The 24,999-nt window shown below is 42.0% G+C and overlaps 1 protein-coding gene across 1 annotated transcript in view; it reads right to left on the bottom strand.

Moving 5' to 3' along the window:
- Window positions 1-24,599: 24,599 nt before the first annotated feature.
- LOC311247279 (UPF0606 protein KIAA1549L-like) overlaps window positions 24,600-24,999 on the bottom strand; it is a gene marked incomplete at both ends in the record, with an annotated part of 170,423 nt that continues 170,023 nt past the window's right edge. The window contains one exon of the mRNA XM_084337639.1: window positions 24,600-24,872. Coding sequence (XP_084193765.1) covers window positions 24,600-24,872 — 273 coding nt within the window. The remainder of the gene's footprint in view (window positions 24,873-24,999) is intronic.

The following is a 24,999-nucleotide window of genomic DNA, read 5'->3' on the forward strand; positions in this document are numbered from 1 at the left end:
GGGAGTGAGTTCCAGAGGGTGGGTGCGGCCACAGAGAAGGCTCTGGGACCAACAGTCCGCATGTTGGTGGTGGGGATGGAGAGGAGACCGGAGTCAGAGGACCGCAGCCTCCGGGGCGGGATGTAGGGGTGGAGGAGGTCCGCTAGCTACCGGGGGGCCAGGGAGTGAAGGGCTTTGTAGGTGATGAGGAGGATCTTTAAATTAATGCGGGACTTGACTGGAAGCCAGTGGAGGTGGATGAGGGTGGGGGTGATGTGGTGCGGGTGAGAACCCTGGCAGCAGAATTTTGCACATATTGTAGCCTGTTCAGGGCATTACTGGGTAGCCCTATGAGGACAGAGTTTGCGTAGTCAAGACGGGAGGTGACGAAAGCGTGAATGAGAGTCTCTGCTACGGAGTCTGGGAGAGATGGCCGGAGTCGGGAAATGTTCCTGAGATGGAAAAAAGCTGATTTGGTTATTGTTATGTGGGAATGAAAGGAGGGTGGAGTCCAGTATGCCACCCAGGTTGCGAGCCTCTGGGAAAGGGTGGATTAGGCAGCCATCCACTTCAAGGAGGAGATTTCCAACCTTGAGGTGCCACCTAACAGTGGGCTGTCGCCTCTTTCTTTCTTGTCCAAGTCTTAATCTGTTGTAATTTAATTAGGGCAGGGTGCAATATGAAGCCTTTTGAAGCTTTTGAAATGAGTTGACCTACTTATGTATTATGGTTGTACATCTCTATGTATTGTCATATTTGTCTGAAGTCCTGTTTACTAACTGAATGAATGATTGTATATATTTTTTCTTCTTCTTTGTCTACACTGTTATCGCAGAATGATGCAGCACTGATGTTCCAAGTAAACCCCCCCCCCCCCCCCGGGACAATAAAGTTTATTCTTATCTTATCTTATAACACCCGCCCGTTATGATGACATTATTTATTATTACATACAATGTATCCATGCCTGTAGCTAAATGCTGAAAAACAGGGATATTTATGTGTGTTATCTCTCCACTCCATGCTATGGTAGTGCTTGTGCCAGCACAGGAGATACGATTAAAATGTATTTGTTGTATATAGGCTATATACATATTTAAATCAATATCTTCCTTTTGAATAAAATAGGCTCAGGAATCAGGCTTGTTAAAGCTAATTGGCATAATCCATGTAAAAAAGAGTAGCCTATAGTAAATGTATTATACACACACACACACACACACGAGAGGGAGACTAGCTTATAGCAGACTTAATCATTTTACAATATTTATTATATAATTTAACTATCCAGTTCGTTTTTATAGTGTAACATTTGGCTACTTCATTGAACGTACAGAGAGAGAGAGAGAGAGAGACGGGCTCAGCCCCCCACCCCCCATTCATCACTATTGGAACTCCATGAAACTAATTTCACCTGTGTCTGTGAGCTATTTAGCTTAGTTAGCGTTAGCAGCTAACGTTAGTTGAGGTTTTTACCGCAACGTGGGCATACAGGAATGGAATGGCGAGGATGTAAAGCATGTTGGGCGCATTTATTGGAGCCGTTGCTCACAGAGTTTACATAGAAACAGTGCGACTCGCAAGAGGAGTTGTCACAGGCTGTCATAGCTTTTGAAGGTGGGCGGTATTGGGCTCAGCCCCTCCCTTCCAGCTGGAGTTGACATGAAACATCAAATGCGAGCGTAACACGCACTGTCGAGTCCTGGCTCTAGGCAGAATCACGAATAGTGGTTTAAGAAGTTATTTATATTTCGAACGCGATTCATTGCACACTAGTCAGATTACATGTTGCGAATGTTATGACTTTGAACATCTGCCATTTCCACCGCAAAAGGCATAAAAGTAACAACAATTCGATGCGTCGATCATGAATATGCAAATCGATAAAATGTCATGGTCGACGAATCGTGACAGCCCTAGTAAATTGTAATGAACCAAAGGAGAATATACTTTTCATCTTTGACAGTGAATAACCATGCTGACAATGACCAAAAGCTAAAAGATGCCACTGAGCTCATTCAGCCACTTCTTAAGATCAAGTATAGTCAATATCTAAACAAATTAACAATGGGCAAATCATTTACAGGGGCTTTTGTAGATGCAGTACTGAATTTTGCCATCCGGACACATGCAATATGAATGTATAATAATAAAAATGCCAATCTCCTCCTATTATATTACCATAGTTAAATCTGTAACCCTCTTATTTAGAAACTAAATCACCAATTATCTTTCTCTTCTTCCTCTGACACTCTTCTCCATCACTATCTCCCTCCAGATAGCTGTCCTGTCAGGCCTGGGAAGAAACCAAGAGTTCATGTACTTTTGGCTACTTTTTTTTACCTGGATTAGGCTAATTCGCTTTAACAATCCTGATTCCTGAGCCTAATTTATTGATTTAAATATGTTTATAGCCTATATATCACTTTTTTATCGTATCTCCTGTGCTGGCACAAGCACTACCATAGCGTGGAGTGGAGAGATAAAACACAATACATATAATAACTCATGGAGATATACTAAAAGGCTATTTAAAATGTTTGGCCGGTAATTCCCTGGTGTTCCCTGAATGAAAAACAGCATTTAGCTACAGTATGTATGTAATGATAAATAATGTCATAGTAACGGGTGGTTGTTATATTATTTCAAAATAATAAAGTAGCTATAATGATATAATCGATAGATAAAAAGCAGTAATGGCTTGTAGGTTTCTCACCCTACTCATGTACAGTAGGAATTAGGGTTGGGTACCGTTCACATTTGAACCAGTACCTGGGAATCGATACCGGTACCAGACAGTACCTTTTTTAGGTACTTTCATTATAACAAAAAAAAAGTTATTTCTGTTAAACAACTAAAGTCTAAACTTCTCAATTTCAACATTGTTATCACACCACACAAACTAAAACCCCTCCCTCTCCCAAACCGTTCCTACAACAATTTTTTTTATCTTGCATGATCATGTATACATTTATGTATTATTCTTTTTTAAGTTTAAATATCAACATTATCTGGCCATCCTCAGTAAATACTATCAAACTCCTCTGACCTCATCTGGTCTTTCCAAAGACCAGAATTGGGACGGGCACGTGTGTGTGTGTGTGTGTGTGTACACACACACACACACACACACACACACACACACGCATAAAGGGAGAATGGCTTATGAATGAAGTTAAATCAACTATCCAGTTCGTCTTATAGTGTAGCTGATTTATTGTGATGTTTCTTCTTGACTTGTTTAAAGATGACGTGTCCGGCCCATAGGGACATTAACACTTTGAGTGCCAGCTACGAGAAATCTCGTTAGTTCATGCCATGCGTTGAGTGCCAAGAACGAGAAATCTCGTTATTTAATCGTTATCTTTTTTTATTATCGATTTCCATACATTTTTCATCAATCTAGCCTCACGTTACCATTGGGGATCTATCTGAGCTCGAACAGGGAAAATACCGCCCCCTATCGTCTCTCCGGATGGTATTGCACCCATTGGATTGGACTGAATGAAATGGATAGGAAAAAAAGTCCGGAATCCACATTTTACAAGTCAGGCATGTAACCCTACGATCCCATTCATTGCCGAGCCGCAGAACAGTGTGGAATACGTGTTTCCAGTACCCAGCGTTGGATCAATAAACGCGATCGATATTTGGAATGGCGATCAGGAATTGGAATAATCTTTTTGGAGGTCTGAGGTAAGGAATCTATTTTACCAGTCTTGGGATAATCAGAGTTTTTTTTCACCTATATATCAACGTGTCCCATATGTGTGTGTGTGTGCTGATCAGGAAATAAGATAATCGATTTTTCAGCCCGCTTCTCTAGCGTGCATAAGTACACATACTATCGATAATCTAGCGTTTATTTGAAAACTATTCATAAATGGGCCGAATAATTACAAAAATAACAATTGTGAGTTATTGTAGGTCCACGCTGGTCTGGTCTATTATGAAATAACAATTGTGAGTTATTGTAGGTCCGCGCTGGTAAATTTGGCCCCATAATTACTCATGCGATCCGGATATGGCGTGAAACACAAAAAAGATATTCTAACCCACATAAATGGCATAATCATACTCCCTTATTCAATAACAATGCACTCTTGATTGGTAAACGACCTATAAGATTCCCTATATGGGAAAAGCAAGGCATACACTCATTAGGAGATGTTTTCAACAAACAGGGTTTTTGTAGTTATGATGAAATACGCAAAAAATGTAATCTCACCGATTCCACATATTATTTTTACGCACAGTTATTGTTATGTTTGAAGGCTCACAGTGTTCCATTAAGGATACCAATTGTACACCACAGATACCACAAATTCTTCTATGAAAGAGAGACATCGAGAGGTTTTGTTTCAGATTTTTATCATCAATTACTAACGTCCTCGTATGAAACCCTCCACCTAGACTCAGTCTGGAGGAGGGATATACCAGACCTGGAAAAAGATTTTGATTGGCAAGAAGCCTGGGCAAATGTTCGACTTACATCAAGGAACCCGGACCATCAACAAATCAATCTTAACTATATTCACAGGACATACTTGACTCCTATAAGACTGAACAGAATGGGTCTTAAACAAGACTCCAAATGCTCCTTATGTACAAATGGGGACGAGGGGACATTTATGCACATGTACTGGGACTGCCCACCAGTTAAGATATTCTGGAAAGAAGTGACCCAGCAATTATCAAATCTCTTAACTCTGAATATACCTGTACACCCCTCTGTATTACTGCTGAATGATGTTTTTGAGTGTGCAGTACCTCCACAGCTAAAGAGATTGGTTTTATCTGGTATCACAGTGGCTAAAAAGCTGATAGCATCACGATGGTTTCAACCGGAAAAAATGTGCCGGAAGGTCTGGATTCTTACATATCTCGATGTGATTTATCAAGAAATATCTACAGCAAGAATTTTGGGTCTCAATGAATCTAAAATGACAATGTGGTTAGAAGTGGTGGAAAGAATAAAAGCTAGCATATAATGGTAGTGTCTGGTTAGGAGCGAGTGATAATGGATGGATTATCCAATGGGGGGTCCGGGAGGGGGGGGTACGAGCTAGAGCATATGTGTGTAGGGTATTAGATAGCAGGTATTAGGGGTATATCCTGTATAAGACATTTTACTAAATGGTGATTTCATTGGATATGCACTGTTAATTAATGCTTGTATATCTTATCGTATCATGTTTGTTTATATGTTTGTTTTAAAAAAAAAATAAATAAAAAATTATTGGTCAAGGTGCAAGCATTTCACAGTCCCTCTGGTCAGGCGCATAGGCTGGAATAACAAAATTCCTATATAAGAATAGGAGTAAACACCTTCATTAACTCGGAGGTAGTAATAAGCTATACCTGACACAACCTGATATTATATATTATATATATATAACCCGACATTCAATGACCCGAGCCTAAGGCCCAAATCCGGTCAAACCCAGTCTAAACAAAATAACAAGACCTAGAAACACAACAAAACAGATCAACCGAAGGTATTACTAGTGAAAACAAACGTGAACATTGGCCCTAATATGAGCCAACCACAAGGGAAAAATGAGCTATTATTATATAATAACTCAACGCCATCCCTGTAACCAACTACTTCAGAATCTGCGTATCAACGTCCCAATGCTTCAGCACAAATGGATATAAAAATTAAAGCATACCAGAAGTCAGTTAAGGCAGGACCCGATCACAGTTAAATTGTGCAAACAGATGTCATTTAAACAGCAACAATAAAAAAATAAAAATAAAAATATGTAAACCTCCGGTTACCACAGTGCGTTGCTCCTGTATGATCAGCTTTTAGCGTCCCACTCCGGACACTCAAATACAAATGGATATAAAAAATTAAAGCATACAAGAAGTTAGTTAAGGCAGGACCCGATCACAGTTAAATTGTGCAAACCGATGTCATTTAAACAGCAACAACAACAAAAATATGTAAACATTAACGGGTCTCGAATGTCCCGGTACGGGCGATAGACATAGCATGCTAGTTAGCCCGAGGCTAGCGCCAGGGTTTCCGTTAGAATTTTTTTTTGCAGGTCTGAGTGTCCGGTAGATTTCAATCTACCGGACAAATGGGATAAATTCCGGTCAGAGTTTATTGAGCTTAAAAACAATTGATAGGCCTATATAAAGAATGACATCATCAAGGCATTTATAATATTTTAACTTAAAACTAGACTACTTTTGCGTATATACAGTCATTAATATATTCCAAATAAAATAAGTCCCTCGAGACTGCGTGCTGCTGCCGACTTGAGGTGTCGGTGGGCAGTCTGCCCGACATTAATAAACAGCAGTCTGTTATAATCACATTTTTATGAGCTAACGAATTCCGTTATATTGGACATTTGTATTAATTATATCAAGCGAAGAACTGAGAAATTTGGCAGAGAGACGGCAACATTATCGTGGGTTTGCGCCGTGATGTATATCTCCACCTCCCAAACGACTTGGTGCTGCTGCTCATAATGTCCGGTGAAAATAATTCCCTCTAAGCACAATTTGATTATTTGAATTGTATTAAAATAGGCTAAAATTAAATAGCCTATGCGATGAACGAAACAATCATTACATTTGTCGTTGCTTCACCAAGCAGCCGGTCAATGACATCCTGTGTCAGCGAGCTGGCAGCTGATATATTTACGTGAAGCATGGAGCAGGAGCAGACAGAGCAGAGCAGCGGTGTCAGCAGCGCCCCCACCCAACAGCTGAATTGCCAATGGCTGAATTGGAGTACTGCACCCTGCCAAGCCATGCTTCACGTAAATATATCAGCTGCCAGCTCGCTGACACAGGATGTCATTGACCGGCTGCTTGGTGAAGCAACGACAAATGTAATGATTGTTTCGTTCATCGCATAGGCTATTTAATTTTAGCCTATTTTAATACAATTCAAATAATCTAATTGTGTTTAGAGGGAATTATTTTCACCGGACATTATGACCGGAGAGATTAGATATGTCGGACTTCACCAGATTTTGCCGGTCAAATACCGGTAATTACCGGCTAACGGAAACGCTGGCTAGCGCGTCAGCTAGTGATGAATCCAGCCAGCTCGCTAGCATCTGTTATGTACATTGTCCAGCTAGCTCGCTAGCATTCATAGAGGCGACACACATGTACGACCACAAGGTCAGCATTAGCAAGTAACAGAAGTCATTAGGATGCCCCGCTAGTTTGGATGGGCAAGGACTAGTTAGCCTGTTTGGGCATGACATTTGTGATTAGTCCGCCATATCAATGTATTAGGCCCACATCGTCACGTCACTCACCCGACACAGTTATCAAGCTACGGTCTCGGCTACCCCCCCCCCCCCCCCCCCCCCCCCGAGATATTCCTCCGCTTTAGCCATCGACCAAAAAGATCGACGTTCATCGCCCTTACACAGTACAGATAATCTTGCGGGGAAGACTAGCGTAGGCCTCAGGCCCAATTTCCATAGCCTGGCCATGACCACTTTGTATTCGCCTCTCTGTGCCTGAACCTCCGGCGTAAAGTCTTCGAAAATGGCCACTTTGTGATCGCCGAGACTGAGCTCACCTCTCCTGGCACGGGCTGACCGCATGATGAGCTCCCTCTGTTGTAGCCTGTTTAGCTTAACAATGATGGGCCTCTGCCCCTTGTTCCCTCCAGGCAGCGTTTCCGTTAGCCGGTAATTACCGGTATTAGACCGGCAAAATCTGTTGAAGTCCGACATATTTCATCTCTCCGGTCTTAATGTCCGGTGAAAATAATTCCCTGAGTCTAAGCACAATTTGATTATTTGAATTGTATTAAAATAGGCTAAAATTAAATAGCCTATGCGATGAACGAAACGATCATTACATTTGTTTCCTCTTTGCTTCTAATAATGACAACGACGTCGTCAGCGAGAGCTTAGTGCTGGGTGTGCGAACTTTTGTGAAGCTGCAGAGCCAGAGCACTATCAGCACAATGCAGTATTCCAGCAGTACTCCAATTCAGCCATTTTCAGCCAATGTTGGGTGGGGGGCGCTGCTGTGCGGTTCCCAGAAAAGAGCCAATAACAGCTGAATCAGCTTCTCTGCAGCGCCATACTCTTTGCAAATAAGTCGTTGCGAGGTGGATAGAGTCGTCACGCAAACCACGATAATGTTGCCGTCTCTGCTTTCTCAGTTCTTCGCTTGATATAATTAATACAAATGTCCAATATAACGGAATTCGTTAGCTCATAAAAATGTGATTATAACAGACTGCTGTTTAGTGTCGGACCGACTGCCCACATACGCGGTCTATTTTATTTCAAGTCAGCAGCAGCACGGAGTATCGAGGGACTTATTTTATTTGGAATATATTAATGACTGTATACGCAAAAGTAGCCTAGTTTTAAGTAATACTATTATAAATCTACATGCCTTGAGGATGACATTCTTTATATAGCCTGCCTATCGATTGTTTTAAAGCTCAATAAACTATGACCGGAATTAATCTCATTTGTCCGGTAGATTGAAATCTTGCAGGTCACGGAGACCGGCAACAATTTTTTCTAACGGAAACCCTGCCTCCAGGACTGGTCTTGCCCGCTCTGTAAGCCGACTCGCACATGGCTGGGCTGGGGAGGACATCCTCCCCCAGGATCTTTTGCAACAACTCCGGCATGGTCTCCGAGAGACGACCTCCCTCGCTGCCCTCCGGGACACCAACGATCCTGATGTTGTAACGTCTCTCCCGGGACTGCATTTCAACAATTGCCGTCTGGAGTTTGGAAACGTCAGCCTGCCTAGCCAGCAGGGAGCTCTCCAGACACGCCAGCCTCTCGCCCTGTTGCGAGGCCTCTGCCGTTAGCGAAGCTAGTTCGTTAGCATTAGCCGTGGAGGTAGCGTGTAGTGACTCCATCTTCTCTCTCAACGGGTCGACCGGCAACCTAATTTCCTCCGTCACTGCCCGATGAAGAGTATCAAAAAATTCCGCCTGTGCTTTTTTTTGCGCTTCAATGAGGCGTACTTCAAAGTCTGCATGGAGTTTGGTCATGACAGAGAGAACAGCTTCACTTGTTTAACTGATTCCGGGTGAAGGCGAGGGTGGTTTCGGTGATAGTCTGCCGGCCGGCGTACTCATGGTTCGGGTCTCCATTAACTCTTTCAGTGCCACTCACGAGATTTCTCAGGTTTTTTTATAGGTGGTTGCGTGCCACTCACGAGATTTCTCGGAATTATTATTATTTTTTTTTTTTGCGATCTGAAAAATTATTGCATCACCCGAGCCTACCCGAGTATAGCCGAGCTGCGCCGGTGATCACTGTGGAAAAAAGCGCCCCCTGTCGTCTCCCAGATGACATAAGTGATTTTGGAATGGACTCAATGAAAATGAATGGGGAAAAAAATCCGGTACTCCACATTTTCCAGTTCACTGATCCAGCCGGGGTTACCACAGTTCATTCTGGAGCCTCAGATCCCCGCGGATCATGGAGATCTACAGTGTCGCGTTGGATCCATACACGTATCGATTTTTTCGAATGGTGATCAGGAATTGGAATATACCAGTTGGATACCATCTGATGTCAGGTAAGGACTCTATGTTATCAGTGGTAGGATAATCGGAGTACGTTTGATGAAGTTATAAGCTGTTTTGTGAAATGTCTTCTTTCGGTTTCACTGTAAAAGTCTGTGAGGAAATCAACGGAGCGATTATCAGTGCGCGGCCGTAATGTGCTTGCGTGCACGTATAATATTGATCATCTAGCGTTTATTTGAAAACTATTCATAAAAAGGCAGACGAATATCAACGTTGTGGAATATTCCACTAAAAGACGATTTTCATAGAATGCTCCAGAATGAGCTGTTTTTTATATCAAAACGGGGGCTTTTCTAACTGCTCTGAAACGGAAACGACGCGATAAAAAAACAATCTGCCTTCACAGCACTGACTGGAAAATAGTCTTTGATAATGCGATGGGCAGATTAGACACATAGCCATAATTTAAAACATAGATTAGGCGATATTAACGTTAACATTGGCGCCGATGGTGGCATTCAAGCGGTAAAACGGAAAACCAGGCGTGGCACTGAAAGAGTTAACACCGCAAAAAGTTGAAAAAAGTTGACGAAAGTAGTTGACACTCGACGGATCAACAAGAAAATCAATAACAAATAAAAATAAAATAAAGACTAATGGGGTGAAAAGTGTATTTTAGCACGTTAGTAGGGAGCTCCCGTGAAACACGTCCTACCCCATGAATGCCTGGCTCCGCCCCCTGGATTATGTGGTCATTTTGTAGACAAATATTTCATCCAATTTACAGGTAATTTTGTTTTGTTTTGGTTATATATGTATAATTTGTGTATTTATGAGGGCGGCTAGGAGGTGTAGTGGGCAAGGCACTCGCCACCAATGTGGAGACGCTGGGTTCGCGTGTTCGAATCCAGCTCTCCACATTGTTTTCAGTTTGGCTGGTCGTCCGTACTAATACAATTGGCAGTATTAGAGGGTGGGAAACTGATGGGTGGGGATCGGGCGTTGTGGACAGCGACTCCTACAGGTCGGTTGGTGCGCCTGCGCAGTAGAATCAGGAAGTGTCAGGGGCAGCGTGAGCATCCCACGCGTTACTCCTCGCCACTGAGAGATCGAGCTGCGCAGGTGAAAAGATGCAACTGCTGTTACCTCAAGTACCGGAGGGGACTTGTGCTATGTATGACTTAGTCCACATTTGCAGCCGGCTTGTGGGAGGCAAGAAACAGCGTTCGTGACAGGGGAGGGTTGAATTGGATGATACGAAATTGGGATGGGAGAAAATATAGAAAATGGGAGAAAAAGTGGATCAAAAAAAAATTTGTGTATTTATGAATAGACTCTATTTTGATAGGTCATTCACTGCATCACTGAGCACAGAGCGGCAGCTCAATAGTGGCAGGAGGCCGCGACTAGCGGCCTCCAGGCTCCAAAACAGGGGGCAGCGACGGCTGCCAGACATTGACCTTGGATTAATAGGAACCCAAGGAGGACAATACACTACCTGAAGCATACTGCACCTTATGTGACACTGTGAATATATATTTCATTTAGTTAGATAGTTAAATTATATTGACCAAATTGTTTACACTGCTGTGTTGTTTTTTACTACCTGTACCCCCCATGCCCCATGCCCTTCCCCCATGCTCAGTATATTTTTACTGTATTTATTTCTGTATATTTTATTTCATTTTATTTCTATTTTACTCTACTCTTATCCTAGGAAACTTGATTGATTTGTGTTATTATTCTAATTCGTGACCTGTCCTGTCTAAATGTTTAAATGTTGAGCGATTTGCAGTGTCAAATTTCCCACGGGATAATAAAAGTATTTCTATTCTATTCTATTCCTATGGTCATTGTGGACCAATAAGCTCAGGCACACCTGCGTTGTGATGTCATTTCCTGTCAAGTCATTACCTACCCGGTGTATATAACCACCATCTTGACTGTAATATCATTGCTAGCCATAACACTGATGAAGGAACAATAGTTCCGAAACATGTTTGTTTCCATTTCAGGCTGCCATTAAAAACGAATGAACCTGAGAGTGCTGGTCCGGCTTTCCTGCTTTCTTTAAATTCAACTTTATGGGATTACAGCACCCAGTGTCAGACTTTGAGAGCGCGGTCTAACTTGACATTTTGATCCAATTTACAGAAAACATACTATATCGTGATATATATCCAGGGAACAAAATGTAACACCCGCCAAGCGCATGTAGATTTACTCTTTGGCTGGTAAATTACGGAGGCTACTCAGCCACTCTGCCAAAAATTGGGAGCCAACTTTCAGAATTTTCAGATATTTCTTTTTTCATAAAAGAAATAGCTTCTGTTGCCAGCAGTCGCTTCTATACGTGACGTGTGTGTGTGTGTCCGTTCGTAGCATGAGATGCATGCACCGCTTACTTTAAATTGTATGCAGAACGGTCTTTCCCAGCAGAACACAAGTTACTTAACGTTTCACAGGTCGAGCTATGCACGCTTAGCTTGCTAACGTTGGATAGCAGTGTTTATAAGGAGTCGTCTGCCAACAAATATGTTGTTTCAACAAATGTATTCACAAAATGGATTACCATCCAAACATTATTGAAGACTCCTGTGACCAGTAAGTAGGTACTACATACGTCTTAACTTTTATTAACTATTTTTGGCAATATGCGCAAATGTTCTATGTTATATGCATACATGTCCGCTATGTGCTTAAAGTCCAGACTCGACAGTGTGTGTGTCCCAACCGCACTTCTCCTCATCTCACACACAACTGTCTATACACGCAGAAGCATACTGGTAGTACAACAGTGATTCAGAATGCATGTTGCCAACGCAATTTGACGGTGATGGTCTCGGGTTGCTACTGGTTAGAACAGAATGGTAGCCAACACTCATGATTTGTGATTGATTGGTTAATTATGAAATGTTAATCTTATTGTTTTTAACTTTTTGAGAGAGTATTCGAATACTCGTTCGGAAACATCAAGGAGTATTCAAAGCCTGTAAAATGGTATTCGGGACAGCCCTACACTAAATATATATGTTTTAATAAATTATCTGCATTTTAAACTATTAATGCTGACTCATTCCTTCAGTCCACTAAGACTTATGCTAATATTCCTTATGTTGTTTATGATATTAATTGAAAATTGCACAATGAGAGTATTATATAGTAATAATAACACATGGCGATATACTAAAAAGCTATTTATCATTTTGGCTGGTAAAAAATCTGCCTGGCTGGTAGTTTTTTAAATCTACCTTGGCTGGTAAGCCAAAAAGTAAATTTTGTTCCCTGTATATATCGTTACAGATATATGAAATTTCCCATAGCGTGATATAAGGTTTGATCCATAAGGTGACACTTAAATCTGTCATAACCTGAGACTAAAGGGGCTTTAGTCCCGGACTAAATTTAAACCGACCTTAACCATAGCCATGATGTAACCACTCCTGCTCCAGAAACTGTTGGCTAACTAGTGCTTGAAACAAAGTGGTTTAAGTCTAGAACTGTAGACCACTCTGGACTACACTGTTCTTAAACGATAAAACCCAGCTACATACCATTATAAACCTCTTACATGGAAATTAAAGCTGAATAAAATCACCAAATCTCTCCTTCCTCTGACAATCTTCTCCATCACTATCTCCATCCAGATAGCTGTCCTGTCAGGCCTGGGAAGAAACCAAGAGGCTTGGATGGAAGAAAAGGTCTCTGCTGTGACCAGTGTGGAAAAAGCTTCAGTTCAAAGATGAATCTCAATAAACACCAACGCATTCACACAGGAAAGAAACTCTACTCCTGTGACCAGTGTGGAAAGAGCTTTAGTCTAAGGTCTCATCTGAAAACACACCAGAGAATTCACACAGGAGAAAAGCCCTACTCCTGTGACCAGTGTGGATTGAGCTTTAGTCAATTGAGTAGTCTGCAATCACACCAGAGGATTCACACAGGAGAAAAGCCCTACTCCTGTGGCCAGTGTGGAAAGAGCTTTAGTCAACGGGGTAGTCTGCAAACACACCAGATAATTCACACAGGAGAGAAGCCCTACTCCTGTGACCAGTGTGAGAAGAGCTTTAGTCGACTGGATTGTCTGAAATCACACCAGAGAATTCACACAGGAGAGAAGCCCTACTCCTGTGACCAGTGTGAGAAGAGCTTTAGTCAACTATATACTCTAAAAACACACCAGATAATTCACACAGGATGGAAGCCCTACTTTTGTGACCAGTGTGAGAAGAGCTTTAGTCAACTGCCTAATCTGCAAACACACCAGAGAATTCACACGGGAGAGAAGCCCTACTCCTGTGACCAGTGTGAGAAGAGCTTTTTTCGTCTGAATGATCTGCAAACACACTACAGAATTCACACGGGAGAGAAGCCCTACTCCTGTGACCAGTGTGAGAAGCGCTTTAGACAACTGTCTAGTCTTAAATCACACCAGAGAATTCACACAGGAGAAAAGCCCTACTCCTGTGACCAGTGTGAGAAGAGCTTTAGGCATTTGTCTAGTCTTAAATCACACCAGAGAATTCACACAGGAGAGAAGCCCTACTTCTTTCACCAGTGTGAGAAGAGCTCACTAGTCGCTCACTGGTCGACTGGATAGTCTTAAATCACACCAGATCATTCACACAGGAGAGAAGCCACATCATTGTGGTTTGTGTGATAAGAGATTCAGCACATTAGCATATTTCAGAAGACATGAGAAAATGCACTTGGGAGAGAAGATTCAGGGAAATGTCAAACCTGTCTTAAGGCCTCTGCATGCTACAGAAACTGCAAAGCAACTGCAACACAACATCGACAATGCAACAGTGTTGCAGACACTCTGCCTTTATGCGTCTGCCACATCGACGCACAGCCTATGCAACATTGTACCCCGGATGTAGCTAGGTTCCCTAGATAGATGAAACTTCCCTTCTCAACCAACCCATTGATAACAAGCAGAAAAAGAAGCACCATTTTTACTTCCGGGGCGGGGGGTTTCAAAATAAAAGAGCGATGTCTAAAAGCACACATTTATTTTGTACATTATCTAACGTTAACACGAACCTAAACTAATCTAAAGTTAGTTTAGGTTCGTGTTAACGTTAGATAATGTAAAAAATAAACGTATTTACGGTGCTTTTAGACGTCGCTCTTTTATTTTGAAATCCCCCGACCGGAAGTTTTTTTTTTTTTTTTTATTGGTCTTTTTCCCCCTCCATTTTCCTCCGATTTTCTCCCATCCCAATGTTAGTCGTATGCCAATTCCCAGTCCCTTCCTGGTCGCTGCGCACTTACCCCCCACAGTCAGATCATCTGGGAGAGTGGAGGCTACCACGTGCTTCCTCCGACACACGTCCAGCCAATCACCGCTTCTTTTCACCTGGCAGCGCGGATTCTCATTGAGAGGGCGTAGCGTGTGGGAGGACCACACTATCCCCCTCACGTCCAATCCGCGCTTAGCAGGCGCCCCGACCGAACTGTAGGAGTCGCTGTTTACAACGACCCGGACCCACCCCGCCAGCTTCTCCCACCCTCTGATACAGCCAATTGTATCAGTGCAGACGGCCAGCCAAGCTGGTGACAACCCCGGAGCTGTGAGCTGGATTCGAACAGGCAAATCCAGCTCAGCTCCGGGGCTGGTGACGAACGCAATCTCCGCTCGGCCACCTAACCGCCTTGACCGGAAGTATTTGTGATGTATTCTGCTTGTGTAACTTCTGTGTTTGTTGTTGTCTGTAGATCGTTGGTTAACAACTAACTTTAGGTTAGTTTTAACGTTAGCTAGCAGCAGGGATGGACGCCTTTGTGCAAATGCAGGCAGCTACAGGCACTCGAGGTCGAGGAAGAGCTGCTGAATTTAATCGACAGGAGAGTGAGCTCGTCAAAGCCGGATATATCCCTGTGGCTGTGGTTGTATGCACGAAAGTGCAGCTCGAACTACCCGTTATATTAAATTAATTGATTGCTGTTTAACTTGTCCGTGTTCAGTCCTTTCGATTAGCCCCACCGTTCATTGTAAACAATGATGCATGTTATTATATTAACGTTACTGTGTGTTGTTGTAGCTATGTTAATCAATTCTGAATGGCATTAACGTTAGTTGGGTATGATAGCATTGAATAGCATCAACGCTAGCTGGCTGGCTACAACAAATTATCACAAGCTGGCATCGTAAAATATCAACACCAGCCATGGGAACACTGTTTACTAAATTGTGGAGGCTTTTAATCGCCAAGGTAAGATGATTTGAAGGCGTATGCTATGGAAGTCCCCTGTGGCTCCACTTTGTTGAAATCTACATAACTAGGGCTATAGGATAACCACAGATTAATTCACGATTTTTTATTGGTTTATCATGACAAACCAATTACATAATCCAACATGTGTAAAGAAACAACATTCCAGTTAACGGTATATTTTTTTAATGATTCGTTACGGCGAAATCAATACTTCCATTTGTATAAATTACAACTCGAGGATAGTATTCCTGCCTGCGGGACCAATATTATTCTATGACAGCCCCGCCCCCATTCGCTAACCAACCAATCACTGCTACGCAACAACAACGCAAGGTTGTTCAGATTAGATTTTGGGGAGAGGTACGCAACATCCTCGCAACACACTCTACAACACCCTCTGCAACATGTTGCGTTGAAGTCGCGCTGATGTTGTGTTGCAGACGCGTTGCAGTTTCTGTAGCATGCAGAGGCCTTTAGAGGAGAGAAACCCTACAGCTCTAGCCAGTGTTAGAATAGTTCCACTCATAATGAATGTGTGGCCCAGTGTTAAACGCTTCAGTACATCATTACAGCTATCAGTCCATCAACAATCATAAGAATAATAGTGGTAGTAATATTGTAAATGAAATTAATAACTACTACCAAGAGCTTTTGACCTGCACAGAAGCCTCTGTGAGAGTTGACAACAACAGTTGTGTTTCTGTCGCTTTGAGGAGAGAGACAGTGTGGATGTTCCTGGGACAATATGTCATTGGTATAAGAGTGAAACACATTGTTCTAGTGTTTTAAATACTGGGATCATAGGAACATTCTGACCTCAGTATGGGGTGACCAGCCAACACTCAAGCTAGTTAACAAACATGTGGTGTACACTAGGGGTGGGAATCGCCAGAGATCTCACAATACGATACTATCGCGATACTTGCGTCGTGATACTAAATATATCGCGATACGCTGAGTATTGCGAATAATCTTTTTTTTATCAAATTTTATTTATTACCTTTTTTCAACTGCAAAGTAAATGTCAACATGTTTTATCTAATAAAATAAAGTTCAGTCTGTTCATCTCACTTCAATAATTTTTATTGCAGAACATGGTATTTTCACAAGCAGCCAGATGTAAACACTGTAATCTGTGTTGCATGTACCTGACAAACTGAACTGTTTGTATTACAGTCATATTCCAACTTAACTGAATGCACATGTGTGTGTGTGTGTGTGGACTACTGTACTATTACAGGTATTGAAATGAACAATGCAACTTCCTTATAATTTTTTTTAATGAATAATTAAATATCGATACTTGGCGTCCCTGTATCGATACAGTATCGCCACGCAAAGTATTGCGATACTACTACGTATCGATTTTTTCCCCCACCCCTAGTGTACACACTGGAGGGGAAACTGCTTCTGGTATGGACTTTTATATTATGTGGACACTAGTGATGTATTGAACTAATGTCACACATATTGTCAACATTCCTAGTAGGAATTTTTTTTTTTTACTTTCACAAGAAGAAGTGTTTATTTTAGAGTAATGTTCCATGTATTGTCTTAGATGGTTTTTCTACCATCTAACTGCTTGTGGGTTTATGGGAATTGCAGAGCAACCTGTTGCACAAGTAAATAACTATTTTGTCATTGTGTGTATATTGACGAGTAATGGCTGTAGTATTGATGAAACGATCAAAACGTTATAGGGTTGGAATCAATTCACTTTAAATTCAATGAATTAAAATCGAAACAAATTGTTTACTTTCTGATGATGGAACATCTATTCACATTTACTTGACATTAGGTTGGATAGTAAAACCTTTTCATGACAGAACTTGTAAAATATTTAAAATAAAATCTACATCTTGAATTAAAAAGTGAATGGATCCCAACTTTGAAACACTCATAATAATGTATGATTAGCTAATAATATGGATGAATTGTAAGCGTCGATAAGTGTGAAGGTGTGAATTGATGTCTTAGAAGTAACTAACTCAGAAGTATGAAAATTAAATATTACATTTTAACCTACTTTGCATGAAAGGCTTCATCTTCTGAGTGCACATTTATCACTTTTAGAAAATGTTTTGCTGTTGACTAGAAACACCTCTTCAAACAATATCTGAAATGATGAAGAAATAGAATATTATACTACTACCTATCTTGCTATTATGTCTATACTACTATGCACTCCGAGTGTAACACTCAAGCTTGATATTATTTGATGAACAATGCCACTGACCCTTAGCTGCCACAGATGTACCTCCTGGTGACATGCTGTTCATAATCTAAGTTTGGATAAAAGCCTCAGCTAAATGACTAAATTGTAAAATGTCAGAATTCAAAACTCCATTGTCATTATTTATTTATCCTGATGAGTCACTGAGAAATAAATAGAATAACATTTTTTCTCTTTTGAATTTTTTAATAAACAAGCCCTTACAAGGTCAAACATGTACATTCATTTGAAAAGATTGCTCCAGGTAAAAAGTCAAGACCAAAAATACATAAAGCAAAAGTAGAATCACAAGGGTCGTCTTCGAGTGAGAAATTAACTTGAATCAACATTTAATAACAGCCACATTGATGATAAAGAGGGGTTTCTGCGACATTTTCACAAATAAAAGCTGGGACCAAGTTTTGCAGGATGTCCAGATTGGTTTTTATCATATTGTTTTGTCAATCTGAAGAAGCAATTAAAAAACTAAAAAGGTTGAGTCTATTAATAATGCTAGAGTGGTCTGGGACCCCCATGCCAAGCCTAAAGGCCTTCCAGGGGGACACCTAAACATACGCAGTATCACCCCTAAAAGTGAACAGATTAAACAACTACTCTTAGAATACAATTTGGATTAGGGATTCTGAGGTAGGTCTGCTTTTTGGTGGTAGTCAGATTAAATCCATTCTTAGACCGTTTTCTATATACAGGCGTTAAGGTCAGAAAGGCCAGTGACTAAATGTAATGATTTAGTAATCCTCTCTGGCTTGTTACTAATTTGGTACTTATCCTAGTTGAGCCTTTAATTCAACTGAACAAAATAAAAATTTTAAGGGCATTTCTACCACGTTTATCTTCCCAGCTTATGTTGAAATCTCCCATCAAAAGTACTTCTTTATCAAAGTTGCACTTTCTAAGTATGGTGTTCAGCTGGTCAGAAAATATAGCTTTGGAGTCTGGTGGTCGGTACAGCCCTAGGAGGGTAAAGGACATTTGGGGAGACGCTCTAATTCCTTATCTGAAAAGTAGGTCTGGGTACAGTGGATGTTATCTTTAAAATAAAACATCACACCTCCCCATCTCCCTTCAGGTCGCTCTAAATATATTATAGCCAGGTACAGTCAGAGCAGCAGCTGGGGAGTTATCATGAAGCCTGGTTTCAGAGAAAAATAAATAATTTGTCTCATCTCAAAAGTACAGTACCACTGGTATAAATGATACAGTTCGGTAATCATAAATCATGTTTCTGTTATACTGATTACAAGACATCCTATACTGATTTCAAAACATTATAATCATCTTTACATTGTATGCTGAATAATAATTCATTTCTTTAATCAGTCATACATGATTGGTTATAATTCATTTGCAGTTATAATCACTCGTTGTCACCCTCTGGAGGTTGCTTCGTATTTTGCAGTTTCTTCTTGGCCCCTTAGTATCTCTCAGTACCAGTTCTCCCAACCATTGTCCTTGTTGTCAGGGGCATGTATTTCCAGTACGTCTGGGCTATCTGCTAGATCTAGGAGTGGCTAGGAATATCTCCAGCGGCTCATCCATCCCTGGTATTTCAAGGACTGGTGGTGCTGGGGGTGGTGCTGGGATCGTTCTGATCCACTCCACCACTGCTTCTCCTCGGACCCTCTCCCTCTCTGTTAACCCTTCTGTCACCTCCCTTATCATGCACTCCAGTACCGTCTCCCCGGGTGGTTCAGCGCAGAGGGGTGTAGGGACTGTCTTATACCATCCCAAAACCGCATCCCATTTCCTCTTGGGGAGTGGGGGGGCTAGGACGGTGGGCTTTGTTGCTGGTGTGACTAGGACGGTGGGCCTTGTTGCTGGTTTGGAGAGGGATAGGTCACCTAGACCACTCCCATCCTTCATCATTTCCCCCATCTCTGGATCTTCTAGTAGCCCTCCTTCAGCAGGGCTATTGTTAGGAGCTGGTGGCAGAGCGTAGGCTGGCAGGGGGGGGGAGTAGTCGTCCCTCTCTATGGCTCCTCCAGCCCCTGGCTGTCTCCTGGGGTCAGCAAGGCAATGTTCTCTCTCTGGCGTGCTGCCTGATGACTCGGACGACCGGTGCCTCCTTCCTTTCGGTGAGGCCTTCTGCGGGTCCCGCCAGTTCACTCGGGCCTTGGTCTTCTGGTACCTAGTTTTACTAACCTCTTGTTGTTCCTCCAAGGATTTGGAGTTGATGTAGGTCTCGTACCAGTCCATCTGGGACCCTGGGGATTCCGGGCTATCGATGCTTTTGTACCAGCTATCGATGCTTTTGTACCAGTCTAGTGTCCCCGGCTGAGGGGGGCTTTGGTTTGGACGATGCTGTGCCCCCACTCCTCCCTCTGCTGGTTCCTCCTGGTATCTCATCCTCTTAGTGTCCAGGCCACAGGGAACTGCACCTGTGGGACTTATGGGGATTATACCTGTAGGATATGCTCTCTTACCCATAGCCTCTCTGGTTAGGTATAGATCTAAAGGCGAGATCCATTTTACCCTGACAGGGAAGGTGGGGATTCTCGAATCCTGAAGCTCCTCGACACCGTATATCACGCCAGTTACGGTACCTATATGTATACTGCACCTGTGTATACTGTATACTTTACTTACTCATAGTATATATTCAGATTATAAGTGTTTATTGACCATATTGTAACGCATAATTATAACTTATAGGACATACAGACCCTCATCTGCACTTTTGATTACACCGCTTACTTGCTCATATTCTTATTATTCAGAGTTAATTATATTGTTTACACTGCTTATTTCTATCTTTACTATAGTTGTATTGCCTATATTTATGTTTTATACTATTACCCTGCCCATACCTCCCCTCCCCCATACTGCTATGACACCACAATTTCCCCAAGGGGATCAATAAAGGAATATCTTATCTTCTATTTATCTCCCCTTGTATTTCACGTCTACAGTTGTACTGTATTTAATTACATAAAGGATATTTAATTCAGTATCCTGAACGCAACATGCCAATAAACTACTATTTCCAGGTTGTGGAGGAAATAAGGATGTAGAGGAAATAATTCCTTATTATAGTATGATGCACATCTTCTCTCTCAATTAAATTAAATGAGGCTTTATTGGCATGACCACGTTGAAGTACAATAGTATTGCCAAAGCACAGGGAGAAAGCACATTTTACAAGGTAGTACAAACTGGAAGCATACAGACCCTTATCTGTACCTTGATTTACACTGCCTACTGCTCATATGCTTCATTGTATAATGTGGTGTTATATTTTATATTTATTAACTTGACCTTCTCTCCCCAGCAACCTCCTGCAAAGCCTCACCTTCCCTCCTCTTTCTACCTTTTTTACCCTACCCTCCAATCTCCCCCCAATCCCATTCAATCTTGTTTGCTGCAGCTCAAATGTATCCCCTTGTTGCCCCACTTTGCCTTTTATGACTTTGTCTGTGTTTGTGTCTTGTATGTTTGTTTTTGTTTTGCTGCCATTTTGGCCAGGTCTTACTCGAAAAAGAGATCATTGATCTCAAGTGACTACCTGGTCAAATAAAGGTTAAATAATATGCGTATACTCATAATTATATTGTTTACACTGCAAACATTACTTTGCTACTTTACTATAATTTTATGACCTGTATTATGTCTCCTACTATAACCATGTACCTGTACCTTCCCTCCCCCCTCCCCCATGCTGCTATGATGCCTGAATTTCCCCAAGGGGATCAATAAAGGAATATCTTATCTTAATTACTAGTCTTCGTCCCCCCCCCGTAGGGAACATCAGGTATGTCAGCATCAAGCAGTTGGAATGAAGACCCCAGTCAGGAAAAGACAAAGACATTGATTTTAATAGAATTAACTCAATTTATATTTAGTTTTATGGAATAAATATTGGTCAACAATCTTCAAAACAAACCGTCAAGCCATCTAAAACCTTTCTTTGTCTCGAGAGCCAAATGTAGTTTATTGTCAGCAACATCTTCAGAGATTAGTCATCCAGCATGAGAATGTGTAAAAGTGCACACTTTACAGTATACACACAAAAAGAAAATGGTTCGTTTTATACAGTACACGATAGGAGTGTTCCTCTCTGGTCAAGCAGCGAAAGAAAGGCTTGGAACACAAGCAACAAAGTTCTCGTTGGGATCACGACCCACTCGCCTATTTACACATACACACCAACATGGGTACAAAAAAACAGCTTTTGGAAAAAAGGAGAAATCTCGTTACATCCTCATAACTCAACGAGATTCATTCAGCCAATGTCGCTGTAATACCAACACTACAGTAATAAAGAAAATGTTTATTGGCACTTTTCTTTCACGGGTATCATCATCACAGCCTCGCAGGCCAGAAGAAAAAAACTGTATCGTGTTCACAGTGAATCTCGCGTGTCGACAAATAATGCAGGATTCATTCTGATCTGCGAGGCTTATAATATAATCGCTGTTGTCCCTTTTCCATTTGGTATTGATTAGACGGCAGAGCGCTTGATGAATGACAACGACGTCTTGAGCGTTTGTGTTTATCACGTACCCTCGTTTTCATTTTTCATATTTCATATTTCCCACTTCAAAGGGAGACGCTGAGCTTTAAATGTTGAGTTTGCTATATAACCTAATGACTGCTTTCATGCCACAGTGACTTACAAATAGAATGTGAAAACACTATAGAAGCAGTATTTTAAGACTAACTTGGCATAATGAGACTTAATTATGGCAAACCCTTTTGTTTTGTTTTTCATTTTCCACCTTAAACAATTGGATGAGTTTCTTTTCTTTTTTCTTTTTTACAATAAATCCAGGGTACACTGATGTACTAAAATGATATAATGAAGAATGATGGACGGAATAAAGTGCTTCTCAAATAGTAAAAAAAAGAAAAAAGAAAAAAGTTATAGTACAATCAATAGCAATTGAAACTCTTGGGCAGACATTCACTATGGAACTCAAAGACCATTGGTAAGCACAACGCCTCTGAGAGCAGGAGCACTGATCTAGGACCTTGTCACGTCACACAGGCATAATAGACTTCACTGTGACATAAGAGTCAAGACTGGTCTCGGATCAGCAGCAGTACTCTTAGAAACCTTACGCACAGACACCCAGTAGATAAACCGTGGAGCCAAAAATGTCTGAATCTGATAGATTAATGTGTGTGTGTGTGTGTGTGTGTGTGTGTGTGTGTGCTCCAGTATGTTTAAGAAAAAAGGATAAACAAATACTATTATTTTATGATAGTTAGTAGTCCAGCGGCATTATGATGCATCTGACCTTTCAGTACCAAACAACATCGATCCACTAAAATAACCAGTCCTGTTCAAATCAAACGTGGATCTTTGATCAAGTCAATTTGGCCTTTTTAATGTACACCAAAACAAATCGATGGCTGAAACGCAAAACCTCCTATTTGCTAAATCTTGGATTTTCTGATTTCACTTTGGATGATAAGAAACCTCCTATCTGCACCTATTCAGTCTGTCTGCAAGGTATTTTCCAAAAGCCAAAAGCAGTGTATTGTATTGTATTGTGTATCCTTAAAAAAAATTGCATTCTGCAAGAAAACAACAATTTATTTTTTGTTTAAAAAAAAAAAGTTACATTTTCAGATAGGAGGTTTTGCGTTTCAGCCATCAAAATGATAATTATAGGATGCGTATATAATAATAATAATAATAATAATAATAATAATAATAATAATAATAATAACAATAATAATAATAATAATAAAGAGACTTGCCAATCTGACTTTGAACCCGGAGGGTAAGGGTAACCAATGTCACCCTTATCATTGAAGCCGATCTATAAAAAGGGATAAGATACATGGTATTTGTATACTGTACATGCTTATATATACATTATTGTGAACTATCTTTAACCTTCTGTTGTAAACCCTTTTTCTTGGTCCTCTCGGTACAAACTGAGGTGTGCCACTGGCCTTCTTCTATCCTCCATTGAATTGATTCTCAAAAGTGACCAATCGTGGAGAAATCTTTTCCTCAACAATTCCCATTCGCGCGCCCCCTATCGAGACGTCGCTGGATTGGAGCAGATCGTTTGTTTTTAGAAAACCATTCCCCCCTCTGTATCTTTAAACGGTGAGTTGAAACACACCAAGAGTAGAGAGGGAGCGAAGAAACAGTATGTATAAGAGGAACTGGAGAGACTGCAAGAAAACGAGAGGCTTCAATCAGTCTTATAATACAAACATCAAAAAGCTCAGTCTGTCTGAGGGGGATTCCAGCTTTGCGTGTTCCCGGTATAGAGAGAGGAACAGACCGCAGGACCATCTCCTGGACACCAGGGGGTGGTAGAGAGAGGAACACACCACAAGAACACCTCCTGGACACCAGGGGGCGGTAGAGAGAGGAACAGATCGCAGGACCACCTCCTGGACACCAGGGGGTGGTAGAGAGAGGAACACACCGCAGGAACACGTCCTGGACACCAGGGGGCGGTAGAGAGAGGAACAGATCGCAGGACCACCTCCTGGACACCAGGGGGCGGTAGAGAGAGGAACACACCGCAGGAACACGTCCTGGACACCAGGGGGCGGTAGAGAGAGGAACAGATCGCAGGAACACCTCCTGGACACCAGGGGGCGGTAGAGAGAGGAACAGACCGCAGGAACACCTCCTGGACACCAGGGGGCGGTAGAGAGAGGAACACGCCGCAGGAACACCTCCTGGACACCAGGGGGGGGGGGGCAGTAATCACACCTGGAACTCAAACATATCATTTTGCTTCTTAGCCAGCTTGGCCACCTCCTGGCGGATGGCCTGGACCAGGGCGGAGGTGGAGAGGCTGCTGAGGGACATGCTGTCCACGGTCTCCCCGGCCTGGGGCAGGCTCTGCTGGGACGCCATGGTGGGGCCGGGGGGCGGGGGGCGCTCCGGGGCCGGGTTGTACTGCAGGGCGAGCCGGGAGGTGCTTCCCTGCGGGTAGCGGGGGTGAGGGAAGGCCTCCACATAGCCCGGCAAGGGCACCTGGAAAACAGGGGCAGTTGGGACACGTCAAACGACACGACGACGAGAGGTTTGCGACCCGCCAAGAATAATCGCTGCCGAATACATTGTCAGATAACAGATATTATCCTTGAGAGTGCCCATCGTC

This window comes from Notolepis coatsorum, assembly GCF_963971535.1.
Source record: "Notolepis coatsorum genome assembly, chromosome: 20".
In the NCBI taxonomy this organism is placed as follows: Eukaryota; Metazoa; Chordata; class Actinopteri; order Aulopiformes; family Paralepididae; genus Notolepis; species Notolepis coatsorum.